This window comes from Apus apus, chromosome 16, assembly GCF_020740795.1.
Source record: "Apus apus isolate bApuApu2 chromosome 16, bApuApu2.pri.cur, whole genome shotgun sequence".
NCBI lineage: Eukaryota > Metazoa > Chordata > Aves > Apodiformes > Apodidae > Apus > Apus apus.
Window position 1 is genome coordinate 12,527,433 of NC_067297.1, and position 15,956 is coordinate 12,543,388.

At 40.8% G+C, this 15,956-nt stretch overlaps 1 protein-coding gene across 13 annotated transcripts in view; it reads right to left on the minus strand.

The window, feature by feature from the left end:
- The window catches only part of CLIP1 (CAP-Gly domain containing linker protein 1), a 69,839-nt gene that overhangs the window by 26,970 nt on the left and 26,913 nt on the right, over nucleotides 1-15,956 (minus strand). For 8 of the 13 annotated variants that reach the window (XR_007891060.1, XR_007891058.1, XR_007891063.1 and 5 more), the window contains exons 4-11: nucleotides 15,730-15,854; nucleotides 14,454-14,670; nucleotides 11,249-11,446; nucleotides 10,791-10,894; nucleotides 8,712-8,772; nucleotides 7,519-7,551; nucleotides 3,189-3,293; nucleotides 768-1,712 (exon numbers count right to left, since the gene is read on the minus strand). Coding sequence is in view for 1 of the 13 variants with exons in the window: in XM_051634416.1 (XP_051490376.1) it covers nucleotides 768-1,712; nucleotides 8,712-8,772; nucleotides 10,791-10,894; nucleotides 11,249-11,446; nucleotides 14,454-14,670; nucleotides 15,730-15,854 (1,650 nt within the window). In the remaining 12 variants the exon portion in view is untranslated. The remainder of the gene's footprint in view (nucleotides 1-767; nucleotides 1,713-3,188; nucleotides 3,294-7,518; nucleotides 7,552-8,711; nucleotides 8,773-10,790; nucleotides 10,895-11,248; nucleotides 11,447-14,453; nucleotides 14,671-15,729; nucleotides 15,855-15,956) is intronic. The other 5 variants (XR_007891066.1, XR_007891069.1, XM_051634416.1 and 2 more) reach the window with 3 other exon arrangements.

Consider the following 15,956-nt stretch of genomic DNA (forward strand, 5'->3'; position numbering starts at 1 on the left):
CAACTCCTGCTCTAGCTTGTCAGGTCATGCACAGGCTGGGGATGTGGGGAACCCCTACAGCGAGGTGGTATCTTAGTACTTCCATTCCTAGCTGCAGTGGCAGAACAACTTCCAAGTCCTGAATGCCATTCTATCAAACTTTAAAGAGACATTTCATCCAAAATTAGGAGTAATCTTGCTAAAATCTCACATTGCAGTCTGTGCTTCAAAAATGCTGTGAAACAGGGCCCAAGAACATCACTGCACACCCTTGTCCTAAAGAAAAGTTCCACCAGGATCCTTTTTGCTTCCTATTGTCTTAAACAGCCTCCTCCATCATCTTGTTTTATGAGAGACCAGGTAGTCTCTCATAGGTAAAGAAGGTAGAGAGGAGATATTTCTCCACTGAGCCCCATCTCACTCTATCTGAATAGCTCTACCATCAAAGGTTAAAAACTTATACTAATGATGGGTGGATTCTTCTCCAAAATAAGCTAACAAACTAACATTTCCACAGTGTGAAGCTCTCAGCAGAGATGCTGAGGCCTGCAGCAAGAAATGCAGGAAGAATTTAATCTTCCTTTTGCTTAGTGGTGCAGACCAAGCACTAGGAATCTGTTGAGACCCAGGACCCAGTTAATACTTTCTCTAAACCTCCTTGGATGGTACCAAGATACACATTCAATAAAACCCTTTATTTCTGTGATGTATTTGCTACAGCAGATTAGAACAGTACAAATGTAAAGGAAAAGCGAAGTGAAAATAAAAGGATGGGTGTTGATACAAACCTTGCTACTTCCTTCAACCTTTTCAGTCTCTAAACTCTGAATTTGTTTCTCAGCTGCCTCAAGCTGCTCGCTAAGTTTCTGGATTTCCAATTTACCTTCAGAATTGGCTTTCTGAAGTGCAGCAAGGTCCAAAAGCTTTTCTTCAGCAGCTTTGATCTGTGGTGTAAGACTATCAATAACTTTGGTTTGTTCATTGTACTTGGCTTGCAGTACCTCTAGCTCCTTTACCTTTATTTCAGCTTCCTGTAATTTGTTTAAAGTGTCTTCCATTTCTACTAGATGCTGATCTTCCACACTTTCCAGTTTGGTCTTCAGGCTTTCCAGGTTTTGCTCTTTCTCCTCTGTGACTGCCAACAGTTTTGCTTTCAGTGATTCAATTTCTTTTAAATGCAGAGCTTTTTCATTTTCCTGCTTCAGTTTTAAATTTGAGATTTCATTTTCATGGTCTAATTTAATCTTCTCAATCTGAGTCTTTAACTCGGCAAATTCTGCTGTCTGAGCCCCTACACCTTTGCTGAAAGACACTTTCAGTTCTTCCATTGCTTGTTGATGGGAGGCAATTGCAGACTCCAGCTTGGATTTCCAGAGCTCTATCACATCTGAATTCTCCTTGTTGGCATGATCGAGCTTCGTCTTCAAGGATTCATTTTCTTTTGCCATTCTCTCATTTGAAGCTGAAAGTGATTTGATCTCTTTCTGCAGTGCTTCTTCGCTACTTCCAAACTTCTCTTTCAGTGAATTCAGCTCATTCTGATGTTCCTTGCCAACTGCTGCCATTTTTTCTTGCAGAGAACTTACTTCTTGTAGCAAAGACAGAGAAGTGTCCACATCATCAGTGTGTTTACTGGACTCCAGCCTCCCTCGCAGCTCAGCCACCTCCTTCACCCGCAGTGCAAGGTCCCTTTCTAGCTCCATGATACGAGATTTCTCCGACACCGTGGCCACCTGTGATCACCAGCATTGCAAGAAAAAAAGAAGGAATTAGAAAAGGTTTGTTTCATGCAAAGACACTGAGGCCCCACTGAAAAGAAACCAAGAAGTGTTGCAGACTACCTCCATCAGTCTGTTCGTACCAGCGTTTGGGATCAGAACACCTTTGAGTTTCTTGGCCAACTCCTATTTCTATGGAAATTCTACAGAAACTTCAGTAAATCAAAAGCTTACAAAAGCTTTTCATGGAAGGCTGTGAAACAAGGTCAACTGTTGTTTCATTTATGTATAAATCACTGCTTAAAAAATAAGTGTAGAAGTCCCCATCTTTGTCTTGCATGCCTATTATGTCATCTCTAAAGGTGGAATTTAGTAAAATGCATTTTTTGAAGTTATCTAGAAATAGCAACTTACACACTGTGCTTATGTATTTTATTGATGTTTGACAAAATGTTTCTCAGAAGCATCTTAAAGCAGATGGGAAAAGAACAGAGAACCCTGAGGTCTTTATTCGTTCAAGGAATCGCTTCCAAATTAATCTCATGCCAGAAAAATACAAATACATTTTTATCCTCCAAATCCTTTTAAACTCCTTCTACACCCACTCCATTGTTCCTCTGAAAAAGTGACCTCACATTATCTGAGCTCTTCACTGTTGGAGCAGTTTGCAGTATGGAAAATCATGAAGAGCCTCCACAATTATTTCTAATGAGGAAGTTACAGTTTCAACCTCCTTATCAGACCATCATCATGCAAAAGATATTACCTGCAATTGCTCTTCAAAAGTACTTTATTATAGAGAACATTCCTGGGTTTGTAATGTGCATCCTACCTCAGCTTCAAGAAAAGCCACACGTGTGAGCATGAATATGTCACTATCCTTAACAACTGACATCTGCTCAGCTCCTGACCTGGGACAAACTCTGTCCAGTAATACTGTGACAGGCAACAGTATTATTAATGTTACTGGGGTATCCATGAAAAGATTGTGTCATAGGTGGAAAAAAAACCAGACTAAATGTCACTGCCAAGCACGCTTTAGCAAAGCAAGTAGTACAACAACTAGTTAAAACCTCAGAAACCAAGCTCCAAAGACAAAGTTTGTGTTAAAACCTTTGGCACAGTTGATCTCTACTTTTGTTTTTATTTGTGCTGCTTCTAAAAAGGAACCACTGAACGTTCCTTCATGTCAATTCCCAGTGTAATGTGTCACTTCTGACTTGGATTCAAGTATTCGTTTTGCAGTTTTAAGACATCTTACCTGAATTCTTCTGAGAAAAGGAGCATACACACACAGGCATACACACACCCCACACTGAAGCTCAGAATTAATGCTAATTTTTACAGTGTTCCATCTACATCTGCAGCAGGTTCTGATCATGGCAGAAGCAAGGACCTGTTCCAGCACATGTTACACCCAACAGACTGTGTCATCAGAAATCTTCCACAACACAAATCAAGTCTTGTTATTTAAATAGTGAAAACGATTACCCTAGTGTCTTCTAACTCCCTCTGGAGTTTGTCAGCTTTGGTCTTTTCAAAGAGCAGGCTCTGTTCAAGCTCCTTAATGCGGGCATGCTCCAGTTTGGTCTGCGTCTGTTAGTAAAAAGGGAAAGGAAGAGAACACAACGGTGCCACCATCACATGCCAGCACAAGAGGAGGGAGCCACATGCAGGCCGTGCTGCCAGAATCTTCTACCAATGATGAGCAGAGAAGATGCAGTGGATAAAATGAGCAGGGAAATGCTATGGATGAGAAGGATGGACTGAAAGTGTAAATGGACTGACGTGGAAAAAAAATTTAAAATGTAAAAAAAAGAAAATAATCACAAACGAAGAAACATGAACAAAAAAGTTTCATGCAGCCAAGTAGAAGTTATTTATCAGTACATGAAGTTTTCAGCACAAATTAGAATAGTTATGTAAAAAATACCTGTGTATATACACCTGTACCTGTTCTAACAGGATGATGAGTCTCCTTCCTTGTCATCTCACTAACTTTATTCTTTAATAAAAGCTATTTTAAAATAATTTCATTATTAACCAGGGGACAAAAACTCACCACTGAAGCTCATGTGACAAATCACAACTTTTTAACTTTTCTGTTCTTTTTCAAATAGTAGCTGTGTCTCAAGTCTCATAGAATCATGAAATGGTTTGGGTTGGAAGGGACCTTAAAGATCATCTAGTTCCAACTCCCTACATGAGCAGGGACACTTCCCACTAGACCAGGTTGCTCAAAGCTCCACCCAATCTGCCCTTGAACACTTCCAGGAAGGAGGCATCCATAACTTCCCTGGGCAAGCTCAGCCATAAAAATCCTTTTGGCCAAGAAATGGAAACATTAAGATTCATTTGTCGTTATCGTATGAATTATTGGAATAGAAACAGAAAGAGAATTGTTGTCTATAACTGCAGAACCCTCCTAGGTTCTTCCTGTCCTCCTCTTTCAGGAAGGAAGCAAGCAACAAGAATCTCCAAAACCAGGCAAAAAAGGAAACCAGTCTGGATGCTCTAGGGTTGCTGTAGTCTAAATATACTGAAAAAGGTGTGGAAGGAGAATAAAAAGTAAGATTTTGTAAGCAGGTTCCTAAAGAGAAGCAGGAAGCAGATGAAACTGAGCTGATACCTCCTGCCTTTTGCTTACAAAGAGGTAGAATTTTTAACAAGAACACAGAATATTGGGTATTTGGCTTCATACCCTCCCAGATGCCCACAAGATAGCCTGAAGTTTGAGAGATGCAAGTGAAGCTCAGCAGCTCCTTCAAACTTGATCTGCACCTCTGAAGTGGGGAAAAGGGAGGAAAAAAGAAATAAAGAGGTGAGAACCAGGTGCTTATTCCTGAAGTACTGAGAACCAAACATCGTGTCAATCTTGACACAGCCCTGTCAGTTGAAAGTTACTGAACAATCCAAAATAAAAGGATTATGAATGTCTGTAGTTGCTTCACAGTGTCTTTGCCAAAGAGAGCAGCTTCTCAGGGCTTGCCCCTATTGAGGGTAAGGTGGATGTCCAGAAGAAGACCAACTGATGTGTTTATTAACTGAAGGTGCATCCATCAGTCTCAATGAACGCTCTCCACACAGCTTACCTGCTAGCCAATTTACTGCAGAACTAAGTAACACAGAACCCCCAAGCCCCAAGAACTACAATTAACAGAAGAGAGTCCTGAACCTGAGCAGCCACCCACTGAACACCAGACCGAAAGGCTCCCAAAAGGCAGGGAGATGGGGGAGTCACTCCACATGGCTGCCAAAGGCACAGCGGCGCGCGCAGCTGGCAGGACACTGCTGCTCCTCTGTGGAAGAAGATATTTTAAAATCTCTGCAGAACTGTGTTATTTATAGAGTGACAAGCTGATTAGCACTGTCTCCAGACCAGCTGCAGCAGCTAAAGATCTTATGTAGTCTCTGCAGAGCAAGTGGGATGGGGATGACCCTCTTGTTTTGCTTCAGGCCTGCTCTCCTCCAAGCACAGTGTTCCTTCCGGCAGCATCAAGTTCTCTCCTTTCCCAAAAGCATGCAGACATCTGGCAGCTTCCATTTTTTAAACATTTTTCCAGCTGAAAACAGCTGGCTGTTCTACTATGTAGTTAAGAGGTCCAAAATACTAAAATCCACAAATGCTAAAATTTGCTTCTTAGGTTGGTGTCGTTTCTGAAATTCCGTGGCAGGTTTGGTTCTCTATTAGTGGAAGTTCTTCAGGGTATATGGGGGACCCACCAGAACATGGATCATGATTTTTGCTTGCTACAACCTTTGAAAATGGAACCAAGTATTCTAAGGGAAATGACAATATTTTGTAAGTGGCTATCATCAGTTCCCTCTCTCAGACAGGTTAGTATTGGCTATAGTATCCACAACAAAACTGTAAGTCTGAAAAGTCATCTACTTTTAAAAATTGAGCATTCATACCTTCCTTGTTCTGATTCACCAAAGGGATGTATTAAAAACCAAGAAACGCCAAATACTGCAAAATTCTCCCTGCATGACTTTGCAAAATATGCTACCTTCAGTTTGTCTATGCTACATAAAACCCAAACCACTTTGATAATTAATTTTATAGCCACTGCTTTACTACTCCCAAGGTCAGATATGTCATCACTGATTACTGAGCTTTCTTTAATCCCATCTCTTATACCACAGGGGGAAATAAGTTCAAATCCTACCAAAATGGAAGTAAAAGATTAACAAAAAATATTCCAGAGATCTCTGCTGGACACCCTTTTCCCCTCTTAGAGCATGAGGGATTATCCTTTTAACAAGTCTGATTTCCAAGGGACAGCCCCAGTTTCCCTGAGGTAAAAATCACTGCAAAATTTTGAATTACTCAAATTTCTCTCCTGATCGTCTAGAGAGAAATGTCAAATGATTATGTTTCTCTCTGAGAACAGAGCACAGTAAATGGAGGAGAATACTACAAAAAGAAAAGAAATTTGATTGTAAAACCTTGATTAGCTTGAATGGAAAATAAAAAGAAAAAAACAAAAACCAACCAACAAAGGGAGCATCTTCACCTTCTCCAGAGTTTCACTGTTAGGTGAAGAGTGACAGGGAAATGGGACAAGCCTCACTCTGCCTTGACCCTTAAAGAATTCCTCTCAAACAGCCTTCAGAGACCAGTCATCAGCTGCCTTCAGCATTCCTGTATTCCAGCTGCTCTGTCACTTCAAAACAAACCTGTTACCTTCTCCATCTACAGGTGAAACTGCAATTGTGCTGCAGCCATAAATGCTGATAACCAGTCTAGGATAAGGGGCAAGAGGACCTCCAGTCCCTTCGTGCTGGGGGAACAACCACAGAACACGACTGAGATTATGAAGCCCACAAACTGATCACCCACTTCTCTCCTTCAGAGAGTGAAGATGTCCATTTTTAATGGAAAAATCAGGATAGGGAAAATCAGGAGTAAAGATAGGATTAAACAAGGAGTGCACACAACAAGAGAAAGGAAGGGCACATGCAGATTTAATTCTAACACACCGTGAGCCTGATTGGAAGAATAGAGGAGACCCAGCTCGCTGAAGTAGCTTCGCAAAAGGAACACCTAAGAATGCACAGCAGGAAACCAGTTTCAGTCTGGAGAACTTCCCAGCTTGGCTGGGGATGTAGCAGAGGGGCAGCCTGGGATACATTTTCCTGACTCCAATCAAAGAGAGGGCTTTTAAATGCCACTATTCTGAGCTGGGGAAACAAGAGGGCTGCTTAAACATCTTATAAGGCAATTTCTGTTATCCAGTGGCATGTTTTTCCTACATAATTCTAAGAGAAGCTACATGAAGATACAGTAACACCAGAGAGCTTTACACACAGATTTTTTTAATCACCTCTCCCCTTAGCATTTCACAGCACAAAGATGAAACACATAAGGGGAGGTGGGGAATATAACCATCTTTTCCCCTCAAAAATTCATCAGCTAATGACACACTGCATCTATTGAACAGCAGTAGGAGCCCATAGGGAAGCATGCAGGATTTTGGGAAACAAATGACTCAAATCCTGCATTTAAATGAAAGACATTTACAGGATCCTGGGCAGTCACTTCCTACAAGCTCCTACACTCTTCATTAGCTGCACAGGGTCTGAGCCCAGGGAATTCTAATGACACATTTGCCCTCTCTGCAGTTAATGGGGATCACAACGTTTAGTCATTACACACATTCTTCGGCTAAATGTTGTAATTGCTCTGAAAGCAACATGCACACAGATACTAGAGTCAATGTTTCAATAACAGATTATGCAGTTAGTGAATCAGTATAAGCATTTTCTGCACACAATCTGTTAACATGGGATGTCTCTGCACATTTACGTGCCCTCTTACATTTTCTGGGTCTTCCGAAATCTGCCTCTTTCGCTATCAGTAAAATTAAAAAACAAACAAACAAAAATATTTCACCTGCAGACTTAGTACTATCATTCCAACACAAACAACAGGATACATTTCATCATCTTGAATTCAGTTTAAACTCTTAAATTAGGCAGCTTGACAAACCAGAGTCTTTAGGATGGTCTGCCATGACTTTCGACTGATTTAACAGAAAATAAAAATTAACATTTTCCATAGACTAAACAATAAAAGGAGCTTTCTGTGAAGAGTCTAGATAGGTATCTTAAAATGAATGAAGACTAAAATAAAAGAAATGTTATATGAAATGAATAATTTTCATAAGGCTAGCACTTTGATCATCAATGGTTAACAGGAACACCAGTTAATTAAGTTTGTACTTTGTGCTGTGCAAGAAGTTCTAATATTGTTCTGATTAGACAACTACAGGGTAGAACAACTAAAAAGTATCTTGCTTTTGAATTTGAAATTTGGGATAAAAATTGGCAGGATTCAAATCTCTGAGAACAATCCTTCATTAAATGTTTCCTATTCTGACTGTGCAATAACATACTGAGGTTTACTCCAGTGTTACAGTTATAGAAAAAGTAGAAAGACAAAAATTGCACACATTAATTGCTGTTTAGATTTTGTGTACAATAACCCTCAGGACAAAACATTCTTTGCTAATCAATCTTCTGTAAGGAAAGCACAGGGAGTATTCACAAAATTGACTGAAGACAAACAGGACTAGTCTTCAATATTTGTCTTCAAAAGGCATAAACACTAACTTGCAATTTCATAACTTCAAAATGACTCTGTGTTGGTGGTTACTTTTAAGCCACTTCAGAAGCATAAGTAAGATAAAATAGAAAATAAATAATTAAAAAAAATAGAGTTTTCTATTAATTAATTGACTTACTCTGAACAACTACAGCTGTTTCACAGCACAACCCTTGCTGAAGTGTGTGCCCCAGGGAAGGGTGCAATCTTGTATTTCTGGGGCAGTTAGTCACTCAGGGATTGCAGAATTGGGAATCACCTCCATGTGCTTTGCATATGCCTGGACCAGAATTGTGCCTATTAATCATTCCTGCCTTTCTCCTCTAGAGAACAGCACACTTGATCCAAACTGATTGCATTCCTGTGTCCTACTATATGTCCTGTTTACAAAGCTGGATATATTTTACCTCCAAGTCTCCTTTGGTAATGGATTCTTCTTCCACACGGAACTGAAGGTCTTCAACTTTCCTGTGGGGACAATTCAATAAAACTCAGGTAATGCTGAAAGAAAAGGCTTTCAAGCTCACTTTTCAGTGGAAATCAGAACTGCAGTGAAATCATTCTGATTGTAACCCCACAATGCCAGACAAGTCAAGGAGAAATCCCTCACAGGAAGCATCAGAGAGCATGAAACCTGCTGTCTTTAAAACACAACCCCTGACAAAGTAAGGCATCAGACTTCCTGCAGCTCTATATAGTATTTTCTTGCAATTTCTTATCAGTTAAAAGGAAATCATCACTGATTCATTCTTTCACCCTTCTGCACATCCTCAAACAAGGTGACCTAAATGAACAACTTGATCTCACATTCTGGATATTCCACCATTCACCTGAGAAACCACCAGAACATCAGGACACATCCCAGATACCCCTGGGCCTTCCAGAAGTGCATTGGCCAATGTGCATCACAACTGACAGCCCAAGATGAACTGCAAGATGCAGAATGGGAGCACGAGCAGGAACTCTGCCTTGCACACACAGGAGACTCAGAATGGGAAGGCAGAAGTGAGAAGCTAGTATGGCTTAAAAGAAAATTTGTGAAGTTATTTCTTCCCTGCCCTGACTCTGATACATCCCAGTGAACAAGGGGCCAGATCTCCCCCTTTTGCCCTTGACCCTTTTGACAATAATGATGCAAAGGAAGAGACAAGCACGTCTTCTTTTCTCTGGTGCCTGCAGCCTGGCTGCAGGTGCAGAAATGATGGCATCAAAGGGAGCTACAGGTGATGGATGTCTGAAATAAAAGGACAGTAAGAACTTATTACTGGGAGTGCTTCTCACCAATGTGCTTTGGGAAACAGAGGATTAAAGATTATTTGACTTCAAGTCTCTGATGAGACTGAGTCAAAAATGTATTAAAGAGACCTTTCCAAGTAATAAAGGCTGAAGTGGTTGGGAGGAAGGAGAAGCATCTGTGAAGCCACGGGATGTTTGGCCAGCTGCAGGTGCTGCCTGGCAAAGGGCTGAAGGGGAGCCCGAGGGCACGGGGAAACATTCTCCCCAGGTCCCCCACCCCCCAACCTGGCACTCAGCACAAGCAGGTCTGCAGCCACAGCCAGGCCACAGCAGCTGCTGCTGCAAAGCTGCCTTATTTATTTTAAATTTTAAATTTAAAAGCCCACTGCATTATTTTGCAGAGAACATACAAACAATTCCAGAGCTAACTGCTTGTCTTGCAAATTCAGTGAGAGTGGCTCCCATAAAAAGGCAGCATGTGTAAAGAAATTGCCCAGGTTCACCATTGCATTTTCTGTGACTCCTAGTTTGAAGGAGGCTTATCAGAAACTGACACCTGAGCTCAGGGGCACATGCAATCTACAGCACAGACTCACAACAGGAATGCCTTTCAAAAGCATCCAAATCCACCAAAACATTGTCATATTGTTTCCTAACCTTGCCCCAACAATTTATCAGATCATCTCCTTTCCTAACCTCACTTCACCTGTTTGGTCATCTCAGTTCCCTTCTTCAAGTGGTTACAAAAACCAATTAGAAAAGCCATTAAGATTAACGGCATTGCTGATTTTCCTGTGAGACAGACCCTACCTAGAAGCACATGACTGGTATAATAAATTATTCACAAAAGAAGCAACTGTAAATTCTTAATCCAAAACTGTCAGGAAATGAGATTATACCAATTTTCTTTTGAAGTGGAAGAAGAATGTTTTGAGAAGATCAGGCACCATCCATTAATTTCATGAGTAGGAATAAAATCCTTCATAACAGAAAGCAACAACAAAAGGCATGAGATGCATGAAATACAGCTACAAACAATAGTTACAGCTTCTAAAAAAATCCAGTTTCTTTGGCTTTCCCTCCACAAACCTTAGAGTTTACTACTAATTTTAATAAACATTTTATACAATAATTATCCAAATCTGCATTACTCAAAATGTGTTTCATATTTCCAAGCCACCACAGCATTTTGCTTTTAATGCAAAGTTTATTTGTAAGACAGTTATACTAATAAATACAGTTTCAATTACCTTTTCTCTTCCTCTAGCTGATTGAGAAGTTCCACTTTCTCCCTATCAGCAGCTTCCACCATGGCTCGTAGCTGGTCCATTTTTGCTTCCATCTCCAGTACATGCTAATTAGCAGGAAGAATAAGAACAAAATCTTGGAATTTTTTTCCAAGTTACGTGTCTATACCTCAGTAATCATAGTTTAGTGATGGGCCAAGGCAGAGGAATGTTGTCATACTCAAATATGCACATAATAAAATCATTGCTTATTGAGGTGTGCAGAGAAGTTCAAAATTAGGTAAATAAAACAGATCTGCTGTCTCATCAAGCCAAAGCTCCCACAAGGAAGATCTCGTGGGTGTGGACTATTTAGTTTTAGAACATCTCCTACTCCTAGACCTTTCAATAAGAAAACACAAGTTAGGAAATTAAGTCAATTGTCTTAAAGCCCCTATTCTACAAACAGCAACACCTCTTACCCGGTCGTGTCCATCCCGAACCAGCGCTAATTCCTGCTCTATCTCCCCTACGTGACTGGTGGCTTTGGCCACTTCTGCCCTCTCCAGGTCCCGTTCTGCCAGGAGCTGCTCAATGTGCTGCTGCTTCTCCTTCAGTGCCTCCTGCAGGGCTGTGGTGCCAGAAATTTTTCTTGCATACCGGGAGGATGTTTCTGTCAACTTCACAAAGTAAAGAGGTTAAAAATCATCCTGCTTCAAGGGAAAACAAGGGATACCTGCAGGCTCTACAAACATTGGGTTAGAAAAGCAAATACTTTCCGTAACCTTTTGTACCTTCTACTTTTGCATTTAAACGACTTCATTTTCTAGAATGGTCCCACAGGTGCAGTAAGTCTGATTGGTAACAATCAGCAGCTGCTGTGTAGGAGGCAGAAGGGCTGAAAGGAACACAAAAGGCTCAGTGGAAGGTGTACTTAGTGAGCACACAAAGGCTGGCAGTTCACCATCTAGGCTAGCAGTTCTAAGCATTTTTTTGCATTAAAAAAAAAAAAAAGGCAGCCTTTTGGTAGCAAGTTAAAAACACTGGGCTTCTAGTTACTAAGTCATCACCTCGGGTCGCCAGCACCAGTGTAACATTTGCAAATGCTCTATCAAAAGCTTTTGGATCTCTTAACTAGCATTTTGCACCTCTGCTATGGCAAGAACACATCCAGGATGAAAAGCAATTTACCTTGACCTACAAAGCCAGCTTTACAGCTAAAATCTTGTGAAGAACAATAATGGGTATCTGATTAAAACATATGTTTATGTCACTTGGAATTAAATTACTTCTGGAAAAAAGTATGAAAGATTAAACTTAAAGACTACTTGCATCTGAGTTAAAGCCTCATTTAAAAAACCAATACAATAAACAAAGGTTTGCTTTTCAGTTATGTTAACCTTTAGCTCTAATAGTATTGCCCAAAAATAGAGGCATGTTTCTTCCATGATCCTTTCAGAGATCAAAAGGCTGAAGAAGAGTTGCCATACACAGCCTGGAATGTTGGCACTGGACAACATACCCAACAGAGTGAGTAACATGGACAGATTCTCCTGTCATCACAAAAACACTGACCCTCTGCTACGAGGACTCCCTAACTTGTCTGCTCACAGCCTTGAAGGATACATCTGCAAATCATCATAGGATAGAATCATAGAATGGTTTGGGTTGAAAGGGGCCTTGAAGATCATCTAGTTTCAACCCCTGCATGGGCAGGGACACCTCCCACCAGACCAGGTGGCTTAGAGCACCATCCCACCTGCCCTTCCACACTTCCAGGGATGGGGCATCACTGCAGATAGTGGATCAAGTGACTCAAAAGGTACAAGATAGAATAGAAAAACCTCCATTTTCATGCTCAGATCCTCTCAGTTTCTGGAATCCATCTCATTCCAAAAGGTATTACTTTTTAACAATCCCAGCTCTTTGAATCAAACTTGACTTAATTCCTGACTCCAAAAGAACTCTGAAAGATTTCAGAGAAACATCCTGCAGAATTGGCAATAAATACAAATTGCAGCAGACAGCCCTCTTAAACCATCAGATCACCTCCTCTGACAGTTGCTTTTCTCACAGAGAAAGAACACACCAACAGCCCTGGATAACTGAGAAGACCACGTGGGATCCCCAGCAACTTCCACATAAGCTCTAATTTTCCTAGGAACTGGAGCAAGAAAAGTCTGCTGTGTCAAAATGGATTTCAGGAAATCCTGTTTCTTCAGCAGCTTAACTTTTAAAGGAGTGTCAGAATTATTTTGACAGTCATTTTAACTCGGATGGTAACCAAATGCTCGTGTTGCCTGAGAAAAAGAGTTGGAAGAAAGCTGGACTTTTAATTCCAGAAATAATGGATTACAGAAGCTTTATATATGATGGCCCAAAACATGCAGAACCCCAAGGCACAACACAGAGGGGAAAAAAAGCAAATATACTGTAGACATTTACAATGTGTAACTGTACTCTCTTGTTGCTTAAAGTATCACAGCACATGGAATAAAACTGGGAGGCCCATATTAATGCTCCACCATCAGCTCAGGAAGCCTGCCCTGAACCTGAGGCAGCACTGCATGTTCCTGCAGCCATTTCAAACTAGAGGGCACTCTGCAGCTAGAAGTGCACCTTCCTGAAGGGAAGAAGCAAAAATCCCACTGTTTGTGCCAAATAAAAAGAATCCCTGATGCTTTTTGTGAGGAGGTATTAATCCTGTTGCCCTGACCAACTGCTGACCTCTGCTTATTTGTAATCTGCTTTGGTGCTGAAGGGCTGCAGTCACCTGCTGGTCAGTGGGACAGTGTGCCAGCCACCCATTCCGGACCAGTGGGGTTACAGTAATCTCCTGCTAGTTAGGTGTATTTATGTACTTTGGTTTAAAAAAAGGTAAAAATCTAGGGTGACTGGAAAAAAACCCAACAATTATTTTGATGCTTTTAATTGCCATAAGAGAGACTTTTTAAAATTCAGTTTTCCCAGTTTTCTGTTTTGCTGCAACCCAAGATGAGGACATTTATGTAACAGAGTAACTTTGGAAGAATCCACAGGAAGTGTATTAAGTGGAATTAGTAGTGTTAGAATTCACCTGAGCCACTGCACTTTGCAACAGTCAGCCTTTAAGAATTCACAGGATTAAAATAAAATCTAAAAAAAAAGAAAGAGGCTTCTTGTCAGCAAAGACTTGACAATTGGTACTTCTGCATTTCTCAGCTGACTCATCTCTTGGACAATAAAGGAAAACCTTTTACATTTTAGACATTCTGAAGCTTCATGCTTAATAAAAAAAGCTTGATCTGTGGAAGCTTTAGTACATACCAGATCCTCAAACACAAACCCCATATGACAGAGGTAGTGCTGGGAAAATTAACAAGTAAATAGAAATTCCAGTCAGAGAACACTGATGCCTTTTCAGTTTGTTGGCATCATAAGCCCCTTTCTTATTTGCAATCACTCAGTTAGCCTGAATTAACCAGGTAAAAGCTTCAACATTCAAACACTCAGCTGCTCTTCAGGGCTAGCTAAGATTTCCTTCCTTCATGCATGCTTTGAATGAAACACTGAGCACAATGAAATGTCCATTTATTGTGCCCTCCCCAAGATGTGTTCTAGTCTCAATTTAGGCAAGTAGACCAGAGGCAAGTGCCAGGTGGATCCCTGCTGGGGAATGTGAAGCATGCAGTAGCAAAAGAAGCTTACTAGTCCTGTACGGCTGGGCTTGCTGCTTACTGAAGAGGCCACAGAACTGAGGGAGCTCAGGGAAGATGCACTCGGGCTGCGTTTCAGGGCTGTGGGAGTTGCAACCACTTTCCTCACTGTTGTCTTTGCTTTGGCTGGTGTGGTCGATGGGAATCCAATCTTGGTAACTTTGTGGACTGGAGCAAACAAACCATATTTGGGCTGGCACTGAAAATACCTTTGAAAAAGCAAAGCAGGTTGATGAGAGGACGACGCTGACTTCTGTCTTTTCAGATACGTGGTCTGGCTTCACCCAGAGTTCTAGAAGAACAGTCTAAAATCTTCAAGAAAAGGTTAACAGCTGGTGACAACCTCATCTATATTAGATTGCAATTTTATTTTTTTAACACTATATTTGGAAATGGGACTTTGAGAGGCTGAACATCACTATTACAGCAGAAACCCAATTGAGAAAGGTCTTGAGCTAGAGCTCTTTCTTTCCTAAAAATGTCACTCAAAGTTTAACATGCACAGCTCTCCTCTTGGATATACTCCTCTGAGGTGCCAACAACAAATGTGATAGCAGAAAGTTACAATCAAGTCAGATTTTAATTAAATCAAGTATTTTTATATTTTATTCCATACATACCTATACACGTATGCACATTTCATTATACAAAACTATCTTTGGTTAAATATAAACAAAAGCCACTTAAAATTTTAAGTTGTGGTCACTTATGTTAAGGCAGCACAATCCTTGTAAAACCTCTTTTTAATGAGTTAAAGGGCTGTTCCTTATACCTCACATGTTACAATTGTGGTGTGAATTAATGCTTTCTAAGCATGACTTACTGAAGGAAGCAGCTAATACTGTTCCCAGACTTTCCTATGAGGCAACTATTGGTAGAGGAGCTTTCAGGAAAATTTCCCTTAAGTCCAGCTAGTAGAGACCCAGAGATACTCTCCTAATTGAGCATTCATCCCAAGCTGAGAAACAAAGCAGACGTTGAAAAGGCAGGAAATAGTGTTTTCCATTACCAGACTATGAGTAAAATTCACATGGGAGGAGAGATCAACTAATCCCCTGGAGGTGGGGTTGATGCAGACTTTCAGAGATGTGTAGGTGTCACAAAATTCAAATCAGTGTCTAATGTTCCCCCCTCCATCAGCAGGCAGTCAGACTTACAGCCTAACTACCTCTCCTGATAGGAAGCTTCAAGTAAAATATTAAAAAACTGAAACTGAATATACAGAGATGCAGAATCTTTAAGGGGCTGCTACCTGATGACAGACTAACCTGGTTCCAGCAACAGCTCCATCGTTCTTCCCCAGAGGTTCATCCAGTTCTACTCCACACCATTCCCCTTTAGCAAAGTCAGTCTCCCCCAAGAAACGCACAACTCCAGCTTTGGTTCCACCAACCTAAAGCAAAAAGACAACACAACTGCATTGACTGCACTTCCAAATCAGAACATCAGAGGACAAAAAGCTTTCAGTATCATCATGTTCACACAGCACATTGCT